This window comes from Ursus americanus, chromosome 7 (genome assembly GCF_024610735.1).
Source record: "Ursus americanus isolate L20-20 chromosome 7, mUrsAme1.1.p, whole genome shotgun sequence".
NCBI classification, from domain to species: Eukaryota; Metazoa; Chordata; class Mammalia; order Carnivora; family Ursidae; genus Ursus; species Ursus americanus.
The window spans coordinates 54807888-54828554 of record NC_142133.1 but is presented as its reverse complement, the minus strand read 5'-3'; the positions used below and the strand labels follow the sequence as shown (position 1 = coordinate 54828554).

Here is a 20667-nt window from a genome sequence, read left to right as displayed (position 1 = left end):
GTTAACATGAACGGCACTCAGATGAGGGCCTGAAACTAATGAGTGTTCGGTATGATTAGCTATTTTTATAATACAACAGAATCAGATCCCAAGAGAATCAATAAGTGGTAAGGAATTCTGACTTAATGTGAGAATTCTAAGCTTTTAGGGAGTTATCACATCCTTTAAAGAGTTACTTTATGGTCCTATGCATTTAAAAACGTGATAGAGAATAAAATTCTGAAAAATCAAAGACATTTTTGTTTTGAAAATTCCGTGTAACCTAAGTCATAAAATGACATTGGAGATGTTCTGGTTTTTAAGGCCCTAATCTTACTGAAAGGCAGGCATCTCTGCTGAAACAATGCTCCTATTCCTCTCTCGCTCTTCTCCTCTATGAACGTTGTTCTTTTGCTCTTTTAGAATTCAAATGGAAATAGTTTATGTACTAATTCTTCTGTCACTGAGGACTTTGGACAAGGTTTTGTCTTTAGTTGTGACATTTACCCAAGTAAATACGAAAACCACAGCGCCTCACGCATTCCACTGGTTCATCTCAAAAGAATCCTTATTTGACTTCCAAGCAAAGTTCAAGAGATCAAGGAATTAGTGATGTTTGATTGATTAATGACCAGTCAGGAGTTGTAAAAACAGAACAAGGGAAAAAACACTTAAATGCGATTTCTACCCATAAAAGCTGCTCCTGAAAGAGAGAAAAAAGAAATAGAGACGGTGACATGACCTATTTTTAGAAGAGGAGAAAACAGAGGTAAGTAAAAAGCTCCAGAGGACTCATGTTGGCAGATCAGAACACCTGCTTCTAGTCGTTTTTATCCCCAACTGCAAATCAGAAGCATCAGGGCAACTTCTGAAAAAAAACCCAGCTCTTTAGCCCTACCTGAATTTCTGCTTCATAGGTCTGGACCCTGGTATTTTTAAAAATTTTATGTATGTATTTATTTAAGGGGTGGACGTGGGGGGGCCGGGGGGCAGGGAGAGAGCATCCTCAGCATGCTCCACACCAGGTGCAGAGCCCGATGTGGGGCTTGATCCCACAATCCTGAGATCATGATCTGAGCCAGAATCAAGAGTCGGACACTCAACTGAGCCACCAGGTGTCCCTCAACACCAGTAATTTTTTTAAAGCTCCCCCAACTAGATTGAGATCCACTAACCACTCAGACCCTTTGTTTCTTCATCTATATAAGGCCAATGGCACCTCTCACATATTAGCTGGGATAACCCATGGAATAGCCCTGACACCATATTTTGTTATTGAATAGCTATTTTTGTTTTCATATGTTAACTTGAATCTTTGCACCTTGCAAGGGTACCCTGGGACTTAGTTTTCCTATTACGTAGTTGAAATCCTGGTAGATTTTAGGGGCCCCTGGGTGGCTCATTGGGTTAAGCATCTGCCTGTGGCTCGGGTCATGATCCAGGGGTCCTGAGATCGAGCCCCACATTGGGCTCCCTGCTCAGCGTGGAGCTTGCTTCTCCCTCTCCTGCTCCCCCTGCTTGTGTGTGCTTGCGCACTCTCTCTCCCTCTCCATCAAATAAATCTTTAAAACAAAAATGAATTCCTGGTAGATTTTTAAATTCAAAGAAAGAGGGGAATTCTAATTAAAAGAGAAAAATACTAGGGGTTTATTTTCTAGAAAGCACAAAGCAGAGAACAAACACAAACCAACAGCGCCATTTGATCGGTCTTCCAAAATGTAATTTGATCCATGTTTTCAAAAGAAAATGATAATACTCCACTCTTAAACACTTTCAGAATGGGATGATTTTTTAGTGTGATGATCATAAATACCCAAGAGCGGATCCAAGGTTCCCCTTCCGTGTTCAAACCTCTAGCTTCATGAGGTTTGCTCAAATTTTCTAAAATCCCTGGTTCTAAATCTTTGAGGTCAATAAAAACCTTTGAGCCTCTCGAAGAACTCTGTTTGAGATGGGGCTTATTCTATTCAATCGTGCCATCACTCTCCCTACCCCCACTCTTGACCCTCAAAAAAACCCCAAGCCAACTTGCTGGGTGTGGGTCAAAGAAGTGGTATTCTGACCTGGTTGTCTCTTGAGACTCGGATTAACATAGTTCTGGAGTGGACTCGATTATGTATGTTAAGCAGGGTTGGTACTTTCACTTTGGGAGTCCTGTTTGTTTCCTTTCTCAAATTAAAGGTTCATGCAGATTATGGTGGTGGAAGTTCCAATGTGTGCCAGATAAACTAAGGGGTACAGGGTTGACTGACTTGACAAAAGTCTCTTGTCTCTGGTCAAGTGGTGAACAGGCAGCTTGATGATGACCATAATATTGCACAGTTTCCAGGAGGTTCATGTGAATCAGCGGTTCTGCTTGTCATCGAGATACGTAGCAAGCTGAGGTCACTGTCAGTAGTTCATTTGGTCACCTGGTTCCATGTTACTCTGTGGTTAACCACCGTCATTCCTGAAGAATGCCAGCCCTGATTCCTGTGGGCTGCATAATGTCTCCAGTTATGGTAGTAAGGAGCCTAAGCTGTGGAGCAAGACCTGGCTAGTCCCATTTGCCATGCACTGGCAGTATGGCCTTGGGATAACCTCTCTTTAAGCCTCTGATATCTGTAAAATAGGGAAAATAAAAATCCCCATTCATATAGCCGTGGAGGTGATCAAAAGTACTGCAAAACAGCTTAGCATGGTGTTTGGGAGTTAGTAGGTGCTCAGCAAATACTACTACATTTCAGAATTCTTTGTTCTGGTGATAACAAAGGGAATGTTAATATTAAAATCTTTCATTATGGTTTCCTTCAGCTAGGTGATCTAAGTTTCATAGACCTTATGTGGGATTTTGGGAGAATGTATGTCTCTTTGATGTCCAGAAATGATGGCTGTGAGAACGGCAACAATAGTTAACATTTATGAGGCTCCTGGCGAGGCTCTACATATGGCTTCTCATTTAATCTACAAAACAACCATAAGGGTAGGAACTTGTATTATCTTCATTTGATAGGTGAGAAAACTGAATCCCTGAGTATAAGAAATTTGTCCAGATTTATACAGCCAGTAAGAGGCGAAACTAGGATTCAGACCAAACGAATATGATCCTAGGTAGAGTTCACATTCTTAACCACAGGTCCATGGTGGTTTATTTTTTATGATTTATTTATTTTTTAGAGAGAGAGTGCACACATGCAGGGGGAGGGGCAGAGGGAGAGAGAGAATCTTAAGCAGACTCTGTGCTGAACACAGAGTCTCAGGGCTTGCTCTCATGACCCTGAGATCATGATCTGAAATGAAACCAAGAGTCAGACACTCAACACACTGAGCCACTCAGGTGCCCCAGAGCACAAGAGCATGGATATTAACAAGGACTAAATAACATATCTGCAATTTGAAAATGGACAAAGGGTTCAAAGAAAATATCCAGAAACTTTATCACATTCACCTCTGACTATAACTACACAGTATTAAAATAGCTAATCAGTTGAAAGAAAAGGATTAAAATCATTGTACACAGAAACATCAGCCTGACTCCTTTAGAAAAATATTTGCGTGGGTCAGAAACAGATTAAGAAGGGGCTATTTTCATGAACGACCCTTCAATCCTTTAGAACAATATTAATACAAAGTAATTTTTTCAATTTCTTAAGTTCCTGGTATCTCTTGGGTACTATATTTACACTGTCTTTCTAGTATATAAAAATAAGTTTGAGAGGACCTACTTTTAAAATAACATCAAGGTTTTAATATTTTCAATTTTGAGCCATAATTCTATCATTTTTATAATAAACCTTTATTTTTTTTAAAGATTCATTTGAGAGAGAGAGAGCATGAGTGTGGGAAGGGTCAGAGGGAGAGAATATCCAAGCAGACTCCCGCTGAGCATGGAGCCCAACTTGGGGCTGATCTCATAAGGCATGAGATCAGGACCCGAGCCAAGACCAAGAACTGGATGCTTAATAGACTGAGCCACCCAGGCTCCCCATATTGAACCTTTATTTTATTAATACTAAGTCCATGAGGGTAAAACATTGCTGCGATTTAGTCAAGCAATATTTTGCTAATTTTGAAAAGGCAAACAGGGCAAGTTTGGGACTAAAACAAATAGCTGACTATCGTTTTCCCAGACCAGTTTGTTATTAGATACAACTGGAACTCCTTGCCTCAAACACAGCCCAGGGCTGTCCTGCACAAAACAGGGTCCCTCCAGCTCGCTTCTTTCTTCCCCATAATCTCCCTCTTTCCCTCAACCCTCCTTGTCTTTGAAACCCTGGTTCATTCTTCTACACTTTGTTCTATTTCTGGAACATCTATCTCCTATCTGAATCTTCTCAAGTCCTACTTTAGAGATGGTACAGCCATAGGTGCCCCACGTCTTGCTAGAACTAGAGGTGGCTGAGTGGGACCTGATAGAAAGACTATACTATAACTTGGGAGAAAACAGAAATCCTCACACTCATTTCCAGGTAAAAAGAGAACTTGCCTGTCAGCTGGGCTATATTGGTGTAATTCAAAGTCTACAGATCTGCACAATACACTGAAGACACCAACATGTGCCTTGGTCCTGTGGATATTTACCCAGGTATTTATTCCACACAAACCTCCTCTTTTTGAAAGGGGTTGCTTTCTGTGTCTTGAGTTCAGGAAAGCACAAACGCTATTAAAAGAAGGCAAATGGAGGCAACTCAAGAAACAGAAAATGTCACTAAATACAACTTCAACCCAGCCCTGGAGGCAGCAGGTGCTACTTGACAGGTAGGAGTTGAGGGGGTTCTGGAGAGTTTTGGTAATTCTCCTATTTCTGCTCCTACTTTACCTTGATGTGGTGTAAAATTTTTTTCCATTAGCTTATTCCTATGGATTAATCATATGGTCTATCAAAAGTCTTAAAAATCCACAAAATCTTTGATCTAGCATTTTTATTTCTGGGGATTTAGAAGTAATTCTGCAAGTGTGGAAGTTTATGTATGGGGGTGGTCAGTACAGAATTTTTGTGTTAGAGAAAAAGTAGAAACCTATTGTTTCGGTAAAATTACAACTTTAATGTGCAACTGTTAAAATTATGGTCAAAGGTATAATAACAAAGTAAAATGTTCATGACACTGCTGAGTGAAAAAGGTTCTGTAACTATGCCTGATATAAGTCCATTAAAAAGTGTGGGTAATTAGATGTATCTTTGTATATATGTTTTTGTGCAACTTATTTAAATGTCCCAGGATTTTAAAATGAAATATAGATACAAGAATACAAATGGATGGTGGGATTGCTGGATGATTTTTTATTCTGTGCTTATTAATATTTCCCATTTTATTTACAAAGAGTGTGTCTATTGCATTATTAAAGGACTAATCTACATTTTTTAGAAAGTCTCAGGGATGGAAGGCTGATTTTCAGCCTTTTCTGGTCCTTTCAGTGGTCAGGGCTATGGTAGTGGGATCCTAGGAGAGAAGACACACAGAGCAAGTGCATTCTAGTGGGTGTCAGTGTGAGGGGGGGTGGAAGTGATGAAGAGATTTCCTGGCCGTCAGGAATGGCCTGGAGTTCAGGGTCAAGAAGGTGCCCAGGACAGGCCATAAAGTAGAACATGGATTCTGAAAACAAACTTCACCCACTATAAAAGTTTTCTGAGGACCCACTGTGAAGGGAAGAGATGTGTGGGTCTTAGTTTCCTTCCAGCCATTCCTGTCCGGCCATGATGGACTATAGAGCAAAGCCAAAATCTTCTGTTTTTTTTTTTTTTTTTAAGATTTTATTTATCTATTTGACAGAGAGAGAGATAGCCAGCGAGAGAGGGAACACAGGCAAGGGAAGTGGGAGAGGAAGAAGCAGGCTCCCAGTGGAGGAGCCTGATGTGGGGCTCAATCCCAGGACTCTGGGATCATGCCCTGAGCCGAAGGCAGACGCTCAATGACTGAGCCACCCAGGCACCCCTCAGTTTTGTATTTGTGTTCCAGCAACATCATATTGTATTTACTAGTAGTATATTCCATTGACTTCAACCCACAACATTACTTCGCTTATTCATTTGTTAACGGCTCTGTCCCCTTGAGATTTCTGGGAAGGGACATAATACCCAAGTGTTCATTTGCACTTGGGCTCTTAATAGAGATGTAATTTGTAACACAGAGACTAGAAAGGAAGGGGTAGAGCTGTATCCAAGCTGCTAAGAATATGTGATGAGGCTGAACTCTAATGTCGAGTTTTGTCCCTGTCTTTTTCCCAGGCACCTAGTATAGCTTTTGGTAGATACTTTTAAAATGTCTTTTGAATTTTAGAATTCTGAGAGCCCTTCCACAGATATTACACTATTTGCTCTTTCTGACAATTCAGTGGGTGGGGGACGGGAGCAGCTACTATCAGCCCTGATCTTTTTCAGGGGAGGAAGCTGAAGCTCTCTAGGAGTCAGATAGAAGGGGAATGCGGGGTGGGCTTAGAATCCACATTCTGCAGGTCCTGGTGCCCAGGGCCTCATGCTGCAGGCTTGTTTCCAGGATCCTTCATCAAATCCCGCTCTTGCCAGCTCTTATCCCATGCTCTGAACCGGATAGCACATCTGACTGCCTAACTTCTAGGGCTGCTGTGGATATCGAAGAGATAACTTATCCAAATGTACTTTTTAAACAACGAAGCTATGCAAATGTGGTTCCCTTTGAGACACTATTTGTGTTAAATGCAAACGCTCTGCCCTTAGGAAATCATCATGAACCACTGATGCCTTTATATGGATCATTCGTTGGATATTCCGAAGTAATAAGACATTTCCATGGGGAGGGGAAGAAGCATTGGGGAGAAAAACCCAGGGCACTTGGGTATCTCCCATAAGAACAGATGTGGTAGGGGGTGAGAAGAGAGTTGCAGCTGCCCAGAGAGAGAAGTAAACCACCAAATAACTCAAAGGGGTTATTTAAAAGAAGAGGCAAAAGTATTAAAAGTAAATAGGAGAAAGTAACACCTTTTCATAATTTCTAAGATTAGAACTTCCTGGATGAATTTGCAGGGGGATAACTAGAGGTTTGAGTGAGTAAGTAATTTGCTGAAGATTCATGGTATAAGGAGTCACACCACCCTATTAACATCCTCCTCCATTGTGTGTAGAACATATGAGCTCTTGATGCCAGGATTCCATGATCCTGCTTTATTTTCTTCTCAACAGTATGCATCCTCATTGCTATCCGAACATTTATCCTATTTTTGTGAAGTATCCGTTTTCTTCCACTGCAGGACGAACTTTGTGGGATTCAACATAACATCTGTCTTGTTTATCCCTCTATCTCTACTGCGTCCCACAGGGCCTGCTACTTGGTGGGTACTCACTAAATATTTGTAGAATCAATGAAACTGAGTGCAGAATGGTTCTGGATCCTACACTGTGCCCCTGTATCCTACTGCTTCATTTGATTTAATGTTTAAAAGTGGTATCAATCTCCTTTTTAATGCCTGATGACTAGTGTAGAGAGAAGACCACTTGAATGGTTGATGATAAGAATGCCACATTGTCTCACTCAGCTTGCGTATCCTAGCTCCTGGCGTCATCTGTCAGAACATAGCTTTTTATTTTGAAGATTACTTTTCACTCATATCCCCCTGTGGACTCAAGGCAGGTGTAGAAGTTGTGGAAGAAAGGGCTTAATCCACGTTCTCAGGACAAGAAGACTTGATACTGAAGTTATCAATGTCAGGTTCTTCTGGGTGGTTTGACCCTTGTCTCCCTAAAAGTGAAACTCTAGAAGCACAGGAGAAAGGACAGGCAGCACCCGAGCCACTTCTTATGCAGCCTCACCCTGAGTGTTGACCCGTCTCTGAGCAGCCTGACCTGCGGTCCCGTAGGTTGACGGCTGGGTTAGTTTCGGGGTTTCGGCTTGCCATGTTTCAGCCTTGTGAAGATTCGTGACACATAGAGTCCTTCAGAGAAGGACATTTTCATGATCCTTTTGCACATTTGAGGTTATTGGTTGTTTTACAACTGTAATGCAGGAATGGAAAGGTATAATTAGTCCTCTGCGGGGTCCGTTTGTAGACCCCAGTGGGGATCTTTGCAGTTCGGGACTACAGCAAGTCTTGCTTGTTGTCTCAACCCACGATTTTTTATAAGGATAACCTAATAATAGTTTATAATTTATGGAGAACCGTGTCAAAAAGCCCCCCGGGCTCCAGAGGGCGGGGAGAGGGAGAAAGAAAACAAACACAACACATCATTTCCTGATTGTAAATAATAGAACCAAAGTAAGCTATTTTCTCCTGAGCACAAAATACAGGATTTATACGTGCTGAGCTAAACAAAGGTTATCAGATATGGTCACCAATAGATTTGGCATTTCTGGGTCATGTGCCAGGCAGGAAAGGTGGCCGAGGAACGTAAGGCGTTTTATGGGTTTAAATCCCTTTCTGGAATGAAGCAGAATACCAACTAATAATACATAGTTTATGTTTCATTCTTGGGAAGAGGCAGGATGTGAGGTCTGTGTGCTGAGGAACATTGATGGCATTCCAGCTGGCTTTGAGCATAAATGCTAAGTACCATGATTTCATGTCTGTAGTACGCACTATCCCCAACGGATATTAAAATGCTTTTACAGTCACATGCAAGATTTGCTTTTTAAATTGAGTTACCATTTTGTTTGCCTTCTTTTCTAAAAATACCAAGGGTCCTTAAATGTGTTGCTTATGCAGTGCCCATGACATGGCAATTAAGCTCTGCTTTTTTGTAGCACGCTTTTTTTTTCTTTTGAATTTAGTAATAATATGTCATCCTGTGAGGAGCGGGACAGGGCACATGGCCTCTGTTCAAGGCCCTGGTCTCTACTCTCTTCCTAATGGATCCAGGGGCCAATGACCCGTGTCTACAGGGTGACATGCTGGGGCCAGGGATAAGAGTAAGAAGCTGAACTCATGAGAGTTCCCTCCTTAGCATTGTGTTATAATTACCTGACTGACTGGGCCGAAGATATTTAGGCTCTATAGATCATTAAACAGGGTGTTACCCAAGATTCATAGTGCCAATTCTAAATACCATGGTGTGATATTTTGCCCCAGCGATTTTGAATATATGAGCCAAGATTACCGTTGGGGGGAGGATGGTGAGGTTGCTTTAAAGGGGGCACAAATCCATATCACAAAGCAATGAAGACCAAAAATACCTCACACTTGTAGTTTGCAAATGGCTATAGAGATTTTGTGATGGACAAAACAAAAATTGTTTTAAAATCTTACAGAACCTGAGGTGAATTCCTACATTTTGCATTACTAAAATATAATTACTATCCTGTAGAGAATCCATGACTTTTTTATATTAAAATTGGTCTTTGTAAAATGTTGAAAAAAGGCAGTCTGTGGGTCAGGAAGTTACGTTAGTGGTTGCGTTGGTCAGGAGGCAGAAGTGGGGATTACCTGTCAGTAGGCAAGAGGGATCTTACTGGGGTGATGAAATGGTCTAAAACTGGATTAGGGTAGTGTTGCAGGGCATTGTAGCTTTGCTGAGAGAATCACTGAATCGCATCCCTCAGTGAGTGACGTTTCTGGTATGTCTCAACAAAGTTGTTAAAAAATGCAGCCCAAGGCCTGAATTTGAAAGAAAAGAAATGTGAAAGAGTGGTTCTTGAAATTTTTCATTTTCATTATCTTATTTTCAAATGGGAGAAGGGAAAATGAAAGTTACCACCTCAATATTATTTACAAGTCACTTGTAAGAGACCCGTGCTCTCGTTAGTCCCCTTGGAGCAAACAGGCCTAAGGCCTTCAGGGCACTTGATGTTTGCTCCCTTTGGAATACACCTTGAGAGGAAATTTACATTCATTCACGGTGCACATTCATAACACCAGCTCTCTGAACACACACACACACACACACACACACACACACACACACACATATCACACATACCCCTGAACAGGGGGATATTTCTGCCAATGTCCTTGCTTTGGCTGACCTAGACTCTGTAAGAAGGCCCAGGTAAGACCAAGATGAAATATTTTTAGCTTCCCTTCTTTTGCACTGTGATTTTGTGGGACTGAGTGAAGGTGGCTGGTGTGGGATTGGGACACTAATCAGAAGACCGCGGGGCTTCAGACTGGGCATGACTCATGCTGAATTCTCAGCTGCCTGGACCACCTCCTGCTAGGGGACTTCATGGTGAGCATCTTGGTCCCCCTCCAGACTTGTGCTCCATGCCTGCTGCCCCAGGAGACAAATCAAGGATTGTAACTGCCAACAAAAAAACTTAAAAGTATTGAATACAAATTCTTCTTTTGGGCCCTAAGAATAAAGGATGCAAAAAGTTTTGGAATGGGTCTTTCCCAGGTTTTTACAAGATGCTTTGGGTCTGTTGCATGTAGTCTATTCCCTGGTGTTGTTTCTAGTTTCTGATAACAGGCAGTTCTTATGCCATTTATGGAGCAAATCTTGTGAAGTCTGGTATCCAGCCTTCCTTTGTGTTGCTGTGTCCTTATATTTGCTTTTGTAAGCTGTTTTCAACTCCTGTGATATCACCTATTTATAAGAAAGTGTGCTGAAACACAGTGTCTTACCTCCAGCTATCAGGTCCCTGGCATAAGGTTGAGATAAGGTCCTAGGGGAAGCCCTCTGAGGGATTAGGGCTGCCTGGTGCTGCACTCTGGCTGTGTTCCTGGGTGGCTCTGCCTCTTGGCCTGACCACGATCGGAGAGCCTATTTCCAGTAGTGCTGACCTTTCTTGCTGGCAAAGAAACTGACTGCTTATTAGGGTATCTGCAAACGAAATATACCTGCCCTTTAGGATCCTCTTGGGGGAACCGACGTTAAAGCCATGGGGAAATCACGGTGCAGAGTAAAGCAATTCTGTTTTCATTCCCATTTAAGCTGATGTGAAATGTTAATCATCCAATTAAATATGTGTACAGACTGTAGCTACGGCACTTCCTCTTCAACCTGTGGCTGAGTGGAAATGCCAATGTTCAGAGGATTAAGCTCAGAGAGAGTAAAATTGCAGGAAACAGGAACACAATTGGGAATGTCCACCTCCCCAGAATTCCTAACATAGGACCGTAATGAAGATGGGCTGAGAATTCACTTGGTTTGCTATTTTCGCTTGCTGTGAAACAGCTGAGCTAAATACTGGCGGGCCTAATCCCATTTATCAGTCCATCGAAGTAGAAAAGAGATCTAACGTTTTTTGAGCAGCAATCATATGCTAGGCCCTGTGCTGGGTCCTGGATAAGGGTGCTTTCATGTCATCCTCACTACGACTCTGAGACAGATTTTCACGTCCCTGTTATTCAGGTTAAGGAACTAAGGATGACAGGAGTTAAGCAATTTGCCTCTAGGGGTGTCATACGTCTTGTAAGTGGTGGGGGTGGGTTTGAACTCATGTCTATCTGACTCTATAGCTCACGTTCTTTTATACCTCCTTGTGGGTATCCATTAACACTGCACTAAGAAGATTTTGCATAATTTTTCTGATATTGAGAGAGTTAACCAGTTCATCTGTGAGCCCAGAAATGAGAACACTAAATCTGTCTCAAGTAGGATGGAGGGAGAGGAAATGATTGCATGGGTCGGATTCCTTGTTGTTCTCCAGGGTAGATCAGATGGCTATGGGATTTCAGAATGGCTGGATACAATTTCCCCTGAGAAGTGTATCTGATTTGCGTGGGGTGCTGTGTTTCCTTCTGACCCCATCTCTGTTGTTGAGTCGGGGTAGGCTGAGTATGTGTACTGATGGATGCCGTGGACAGTCACCTCCAGCGGTCCTACTCCCAGGCTCCTACTTCTGCTCAGAGACTTAGAAGACCTGCCTTGATTTCCAGAGTTGTCGGTCTTTGTAGAACATGACTGCTTGGAGAACATCCCAAATATGTCCTTCTTGGGTCCCACTGACCCCAGTGCCTGGCCGGCCGTGTATCACAGGAATCTCTGGTCTTGGCACAGAATGACCAAACCTCCTTTTGTGGTCTCTTCCACTAGCAACACATGGCTGTGCTGATGAGGATTATCTTGGCTTTTTTGGTTTTTTTTGCCAGCTATGTTTAAAAGCATTTCCAGTGGTCTTAGTGTTTAAGTTTTTACATGTAGGAAATGCTAAGTATTTATGGGTATAGAAATAGGCCTTTATCATTCTTGAAATTTTTTGAAGCATGTACTGTACTAGGTGTTTTCCATGCCAAAGGGAATAATGATAGTGCTTGATCTCAAAGAGCCTGAATATAATTCTGCTGCATGATTTGAAAGTGGGAAATACTAAATTGAAACAGAGAGTAATTTCCCCCAAATTATAAGGTATGTGGGAAAGAATGTATGGAATGCTTAACTTTAAAAATGAATCTAAGGTGGAAAGACAGAGTGGTTGGGCACAGATTATAATAGAGACACAATTTATCATTGATTTAAACTTGAACTGAATATGAGCAAATAATTCATTCTCTGTGAGCCTTAACTTCCTCATGTGACTGAGGACATTGGTGCTCATTCTCTTTATGCAATAAAGTGCCTTTTAGACAGGGCTGCCACTATATACATCCATGGGCTATGGTATCCCATATATCTCCAGGGGTATCATTGAGATTATGGTGATCCTTTGAGATTGCAGTATACAACCTGTGCAACCATACCAGTTACTTTAGGATCCACTGGGAAATAAAACAGCAAGATACAATAAATTGCAATGTCCTATTACCCAAGTATACTATAGAGTAATGTAAATTTTAGAGTTATTAGAGGTCAGGAAACTAAAAACTAATACATGTTAACGATCCACAGTGAATTTTTTTTTCTGCAAAAACAAATGTTTTCTAGCACAATGTCGAAGAGGTAAAAAACCCCTCATTTTTAGGAGAAGGGTCTAAGGGACAAAAAAATAAACCTCAGAGGAGACAAAAATCACTTCCTATCACTTAATGATATAACCTAAATAAGATAATAGGTAATGTAAATACAGTGTGCATGCCTAGCACACAGTGGAGCGATGTGCTAAGTATTTTAAAATTTCTACCTCTGCTCATTAAACTTTTCCCATTCATTTTCATTTTCTGATAGTTTCTATTCCTTTCAACACTTTGAGAGTTGCTATCAGTGTAGACAATGATAATTATTTCCTGGATTTTTAAAAAAAATTTTTATTTATTTATTCGACAGAGATAGAGACAGCCAGCGAGAGAGGGAACACAAGCAGGGGAAGTGGGAGAGGAAGAAGCAGGCTCATAGTGGAAGAGCCCGATGTGGGGCTCGATCCCATAACGCCAGGATCACGCCCTGAGCCGAAGGCAGACGCTTAACCGCTGTGCCACCCAGGCGCCCCTATTTCCTGGATTTATACCAATTTTCAGTCGACAAGCTGCTCTGAGGTCCATCGTACTTAATCCTCTCATCAATTCTGCTTAAATTGCCATGTGTTATCATGCCTGTTTTACAGGCAAGAAGACCAAGGCTGAGTCAAAATATTGATCCTACTCACACCATGAGTAATGGTGGCAAGTCCAGCTTTCCTGGATTCAGTTCTAATGTTCTCCTCGCTATAGCCCTCGGTGCACAGTCATTGACACCATGCTAAGAGAACATAGTGAACTGCTAGGATAACCGGTTTTTTGTCAAATTCTTCCTATGACAGTTAGAAATCTGGAAGTAAAGTAACTTAAAAATAGCACACATTTTCTCTAAAATAAGGTTTTATTTTTAACAAAGGTTCTATATACAAAATGGGAAAAAATGCCTCAAATCATCTATTTTCTTTCCCTTCATGACTTAAAATTTCTAGTGAAATAATTCCTACTTGACAAAGCTCAAAGGATATCTAAAACCCTGGAAATTAACAGGAAATCTAACAATGCCAGAGGCTAAGAAACAGTCCTAGGATACCCAATTTTTAAAATGTTGTGGTCCCAGCAGTAAACAACTCATAATGGGACGTTACAGGGTAGCAGGCGAGATTCTGGCACAAGCCTCAATCAAGATGTATGGAGAAAGACCAAGGCAGAACTGAGTGAGGTAAAAATATTCCCAACTCATTAACATCTAAGAGTTTTCTCTGTAATTAAGGAAGAATGCTTGCTTCTACTTGACTCCAGTAGGAGCAACAGATGAAAGGAAAATCCTTGTTTCAAATGTGATATAGCAGCTGGAATGTCTTGACCCAATATACCCAGTTATATCCAAGTAAATAATTGTAAGCTAAAAGAGTGTGTGATAACAGGTAGTGCCTAATACAAAAATGGCTGGATTCCAAACTTCTTGCATTAATTTCTCTTGAATTTTGAGCCTGTTTTCTATAGAAACAATCTGATACAACATAGTTAAGAACTCAAGCCAGGCTACTGCAAAATGCCTATTTAACACAACACAGAATATATCTAAAGTTTTAAAAACATTGGCCTGAGTTTTGGATCTTAAAAGCAGGGATGATAGCAGAGAAAAGAATGAAAAAGAGACAACATATCTCTCTCTTCATCTCACTTTCCATCATAGCCAAGTTGTGAAAGAGGAGACTCAGTGCTCTGAAGTTATGCTTGCCCTTCTTGCCACAATAACCTACCCACATATATTCCTCAAGAATAAGCCACACTATAAAAGTATCTACTGTTCATTTCCCTCAATCATAACTTTAATTCTTTGCTGTCTCTAGAAGGTGTTAAGAAAGCCATCTGATTTAAGTAACTCATACTAATGTGTAAATGACTGATTTGTACATTAATTTATAGACACAGCACGTCTACACACACACGCAAACACATGGGCCGATTCAATTGCATTACTTATGTATTAGCTAGGCATCATTTTAGGAGCCAAAGATATGAGAGAGTGAAAGGGCAGGGTTTCTGCTCTCATGAACCTTACTGGGAAAAGGTAGACAATAACATTCAAAAGCAAACCAAAATGTCCAGAGAGTAATAAAGACTCTACTGAAAATAGGGTGATCTACTTCATGTTGGTGGTTAGGAAAGGGCTCTTTGATGAAGTGACATTTGAGGTGAGATCTACTTGAAGAACCAGTCTCGTGTAAGTGAAGGGGAAGACCATTTTAGACAACTAGTGCAACCTTGAGAAAGGAGTGAACTTGGGGCATGGAGGACAGTAAACAGGCCAGTGGGGCTGAAGAGCAGTGGGCAAGGGTCAAAGAGAATGGAAAGGTGGGGAGGGGCCAAATCCCATAGGTCTTTGTAAGCCAGGGGGATACTTCTGAAGTTTATCCTAAGTAGGGAGCCCTTGGAAGATTGTAGGCAGAAATGTGTTCTGATTTACGTCTTAAAACACTCCTTAGCAGAAGCATGGAGACAGACAGCAGGCCCTTGCAGGAGTCCGAAAGAACAGCCTACCTGGACTTGGTGGTAGAGAGAGAGCTAAGTGGGTCCCGTGAAGAAGCACTGTAGGGGTAAGATCTGCAGATGTTATGAATGGCTTGACTGTGGGGATGAGGGAAAAGGCATCAAGGACACTGGCTAGATGATGATACTGTTTTCCTGACAAAAGGTAAGATCTGGAAGGAATAGGTTTGGTTGAAAGATAAGGCCGTTGGGCAGTGGAAATAAGCAGTTCTACTTTGGACATGGTGGTTTGGAGCCCCACCTTACACATCCAGCATCAATACTGGGAGGGAAGTTGGCATGTAAATCTAGAACTCGGGAAAGTTGAGGTTGGGGATATACATTTGGTAATCACTGGCGTGTTGGTGGTATTTAAGCCATGGAGGCAGATATGATGGGCCGGGGAGTGAGCCCAGACAGGGAAGAGAAGAGAGCTGGAGACCAGGCTCTGCTTACTCCAACATTTAGAGGTGGAAGGAGACTATGCAGGAAACCCCTCTTCTCTAGACAAGGAGCTCTGCAGAGGGTGATTCAGGAAAAGAAGACTCTTGTTCTCTTAACAAGTGCGAGTCTTTAAGGTCTTCTAGGCATACCTAAGCTTGAGCCCCTTCATTCCCCATGACCCTCAGGAGTCCTCCTCCTCCAGTAGATTATTGAGAGCACCTGACTACCAGTGGCGTGAGGAAGCTCTGTCTCACCTGGAAAGGCATAAGCTCTTTTCCGCCATAGATTTTGCATATTATAAAAAAAAAAAAAAAACCCAAACGCTTTAAATGAGATATTTTAAACATTCAGTCCTGCCTTAGGGCCATCACAAGCTGAGAATCCAAGGGTCTCGCCTACAAAGAGGTGGCAGTACGTCAAACTCCAGCTTGGAGCCCTTCTACTTGAGGAAAAGGGTCAAGACATCGGCCTAGAGAAAAAGCCGGGCCTCGGGACCAATGCCCATTAGTGGTGAGCTTCGAGTGAAAAGAATTCGTCCCTTTTATTCTACCTGTAGCAACTGGGCTTTGTCATCCGGGAATAATAGCTTTTTTTTTTTTTTTTGAGGAGTCAGGAGATATACTAAAGCACTGCTCTGAATCATCAGGGTTCAAGAATAAAGTCAGAAATATGTTTGTTCAGCATCTTGTTCGATTTGCACAGCTTTTTGGGGGGCATGTCTGTGTATAGAAATAAGATTATGAATATATTGTGAATATATCGTGAATATATTGTGTGGGGAACCTGCCACACAGCTCATATTGCAGCAAATTACAGGAATTCTCCTGATAACAGAGCAAAGAAATCTGTTTTCTGATGGGAAGAATTTATGGCAGGGCAGGGAAACCGTTTTGACAGCTAATGATTCTGTTGTATTCTCCCCAACAGCCTTTCTTACCTCTTGATGCTCCTACCTGGGTCCTGAGCCGGTTTTAAGTGGCAGAACAAATGATTCCTCCAAACACTAAGGTTTAGTGTAATCCACATTTCATGTTACAGAAAAAAAAATTAACGATGCAGTAGGGCCGCCAGTTTTCAAGAGAGTTTAATATAAAAGATGCACAGAGCTACTTTGGAAGACTAGTATATAGGAAAAGGAGCCAGTTTTGAGGTATTGAGATGAGGAGCAGGGAAATTTAAAATGTATATTTTTAGAAACAGGGATTTGATGTAGTAAAAGCCTTTTTTTGATCATTTGGAAAACAAGAGATGCATTTGGTAGGACCAACTGCTGACTTTCCAGAGAGGTAGGTTGATTTTGAGTAACTCTGATGAGAGACGTAATTTTGCTTTCATTTTCATAATTTGCACATATTCTCCTCAAGGGTTAAACCCAGGGCCAGAAGCGTGCGCTAACTTGGGCACCATTCGATACAGAGATTTAAGCCTTAGGGAGAGTAGACCCCAACACATATTCCTAGAGTAACCTGAGATAGAGCGATGGGTAACCGTTATGTTTAGCTCCTTTTGGTATATATGTTCTCCAAACAAAACAACTCACAAAATGAATATTTTAAGGTTTTCCTCCTGCTTGCTAAATTTCTGGTTATTTTCGGGAAAAAAAATAAAAATAAAGACCAAAATTGGAACTGCTAGAAACAGCTGGTGTTGAGAGGGAATCTGATCTCCTCTGAGATCAGCAGTCAACTGGAAGACTTTGCATGGTTCGACTCACTGAGACAGTTACACAAGGACCCCCTAAATCCCCTGAGTCCTCCATTAACTCACTTACACCAGAACCCCATCGGGCCCCTTGACCAGGACTCCCACATGGTCGACCAGTTGGATTATACCATGGGCAATGGCTCACCACTATCTGGACAGTTTATTTCTGGTTACTCAAGGATGAAGTATCCAAATCTATACTGGTCAGATCATCGTCACCTATTCATAAATAATAACAAAAGTTATTGTCTTAATCAAATTCCTTCTATGCTTCAAATGCTTTACTAGATGCATAATTTATAGGTGTTTTCTCCAGTCCTTAACGTGATTCTGCAAGTTCAGTATGATTATCCCTATTTTACAAACAAAGAAAGGCTCAGAGACACCGAAGTGATAAATATCTGAGTGGAGAAGAACAACTAGTGAATTCCAGTGAAGAGATAGATAACATGATTTAAACTGCACTTGTTTTCAGAGTCAAACCCAAAAGCCAGGGTTAGCTGTATATCTGTCAAGATGTCAACTAGTACTGGGGCCTGGGTCCAGGACTTGGGTTACAGTAGGCTCCGGTGTGCACCAGGATCACCTGTGAGCTTAAAACACGCATGTCTGGGCCCTTCCTCTAGATCTACCCACAGGTGGATGGTGGGTTGCAGGGATTTGCATTTTTTAAGCAAGTGCCCAGGTAATTTTGATGCTCACCAAAGTTTGAAAATTACTGCTGTCAAGGTCACATTTTGGGGGATGATTTCTTTGAAGTCTGGGCAATTACAATGAGCTACAGTTGTAGATTGGAAGAAAAATTTAGCTTACAAGGAATGCATGAAAGGACATCCATGAAATGTGTACTTGGCCTATTTGCTTTGGCTGGGATTACTTTTGCCCTGTCCTGATCAATGTCTACTTTTTTTTTTTTTAATTTACTCACATTAACTTTTGGATCAAGAGAATATTGTATCAGGTCTTCAGTAAGTATTTATCTCAGTTACTCAACCACTACAGTTTCGTGGAAACTATCCAAACGTTAGTAAATATATAAAAGACAAATTTTGTGCTTGAAGATGATTCTGTAATTTTGTTTTGTGTTTTTGAAAGTGCTCACTGTAATGGGAAGCTGATCTATCGATCTAGCCATCAAACCAATCTCCAGGCAGTCCCTCTGGGAATGCCTTCCTGTCCCCATAATGATCCTGACCAGCCTTCTAAACTTGAAAAATGCCATGACAGTCTTCTGGCGGTGACATTATTTATATGTCTGGGCTCTTGCCTTTCATAGGCCTGTTTGTTATCACAGTCCTTGAAATTGTGAGAAAGAAAAGGTCAAGAAGGCGAATGGGCTTCCACATCTGGGGGACATCGTATATGAATGTATTCTCTACCTGGTACCGAAGTTCCGAGCGCGACGAACACGACTGCAGTCACAGAATCTTTCAGGCCAATGGTGCATCCGAAGTGGGAAGCCAGGTCTCCTATGAAAGCTGTCAGTATGCCGATCATGAGGATGGAGACAATGAAACAGGCCCAGCCATTCCAGTATTCTGTAGGGGGGACGAAGGCGAAGAGGACCTTCCAGAACACAGTCAGAAAATGCATCACGTAATCGAAACAGGAGGGCAGCTTCTCCTCCCCACATTCGTCATCATCGTCGTCTTCCCCTGGAGGGAGGAACGAAGCACAAAGCATCACAACCTGGGCTCAGTGGGGTCTTCCTCTCTCCAACTCCCTCCTTCCTAGACCTTGTCATCCCTCCCCTCTGAGTAAGCAGGAGGTCATTGAAGCAGGAGGTTATTGAAGTTTAGGATTTTCTAAGTGTCAATCATAATTAACCAATTAATTAAGCTACCGACATACCCCCTCACTGTGGTTGATGGGTCAATGGCAAAAACTTAAGCCACCACCCACTCCTGGTGTATGCAATCAACACGCCCTTTCTACTGTCCTATCACCTCCAGTGGGAGTTGTCATTTCAGGGAAATGAAAAGGATTTCTTCCAAAAGACTGGAAAGCCCTGTGCCAGGCTCAGAAAGAAGCCTCTTGACAAAAGATAATGATGACTAGAGTTCTTCTAACCAAGTTTCTTCCAGCTTGGCTGGAAACCTGACTCTGGGGATTCATGGTTAAATAATGCACAGTTCAAGGCCCTCAATCACAGCTCTGGGCCCTACATATTTCTTCCGCTTCATCTCTTGCAATTACTTCAAACTTCATCCTAGCCAAAGGAATTATTTGCATTTTTTTCAAACCATAAGTACTTTCTCCTACTTTTGTCCTTTAGAACTAAATGTGTTTGGCAGGTCCTCATCCCTCCCTCCCTCCCCTTCCCCACTCATCCTTTAAGACTCACTTCCTTTGCTAAACCTCTGATGGCCCCCCTTGCCCTCCAGCCAGGGCTGGAAATTCCTCCTCAGAGCTTCCATAGCCTCCTGACACTTGTGACACTAGATCAGTGGTTCTCAAACTGTGGTCCCTGGACCAGCAGTATCAGCATCACCAGGGAACCTGTTAGAAAAGCAAATTCCTGGCCCCACTAGAATCAGTAACCAGAGACCTGGGGGTGGGGTGGAGGGCGAGTGGCACAGCTAATTCTGAAGCAAACTCAACTTGAAAACCAATCTCTCTCTAGACTGCCATTCACTTCTCCGGTTGACCACAAGTCCAGCGAGGGCAAGAGTTTGTTCATTTTTGTGTCCCTAGTGTCTGGTCCCATCTTCAGCATGTGGGATAAGCTGGCTAAGGGCTTGCTGAATGACTGAATGCATGCACAAATTTCCACTGGCTTTATATAACTGCTTAATTACACAATATATACACACATAACCCAAGTCTGCCAATTACATCACAATCAGTGCATAAAGAAATGCACCAAGCTTACTATTTAAAGGAACCAGGAAATCAGTAATAGTATTCTAGAACAGACACTTCATTTATAATGGGATATAATCCCCACTCATATATTTTAAAATTGGGATACTGGACGTCAACTCTTCTTGAAGTGGTGGCAAACATAATTTCATGTGTTTTGTGCCATTTTGGAAACAACCCCTTGAAGACTTTGTTCACCCCCGTCCCCACAAACTTTGTCACCAAGGATCTACTTTCCTTTGTCCAGCTAATGCCATTGGCAACAGGTAAGGCTGTCAGACTTTCTAGCTGACCGTGTGACCTGAGATTACCAGCAAGGAGCAAATATGTGTGTTTTCTGTGAGGCCCTCAGTGGTGAGGCCATCTGGTGCAGATCATTACTGGGAAAACCCTGAAGGCAAAGGAGCTTTGAAGGAAAAGTGCCTCTCG

At 41.9% G+C, this 20667-nt stretch overlaps 1 protein-coding gene across 8 annotated transcripts in view; it reads right to left on the bottom strand.

Annotated features, from left to right (window-relative positions):
* Positions 1–20667, bottom strand: part of SLC8A1 (solute carrier family 8 member A1) — a 368211-nt gene that overhangs the window by 8607 nt on the left and 338937 nt on the right. For all 8 annotated transcript variants that reach the window (XM_087863708.1, XM_087863710.1, XM_087863712.1 and 5 more), the window contains one exon: positions 18756–19031. In XM_087863708.1, the coding sequence (XP_087719834.1) occupies positions 18756–19031 (276 nt within the window). The remainder of the gene's footprint in view (positions 1–18755; positions 19032–20667) is intronic.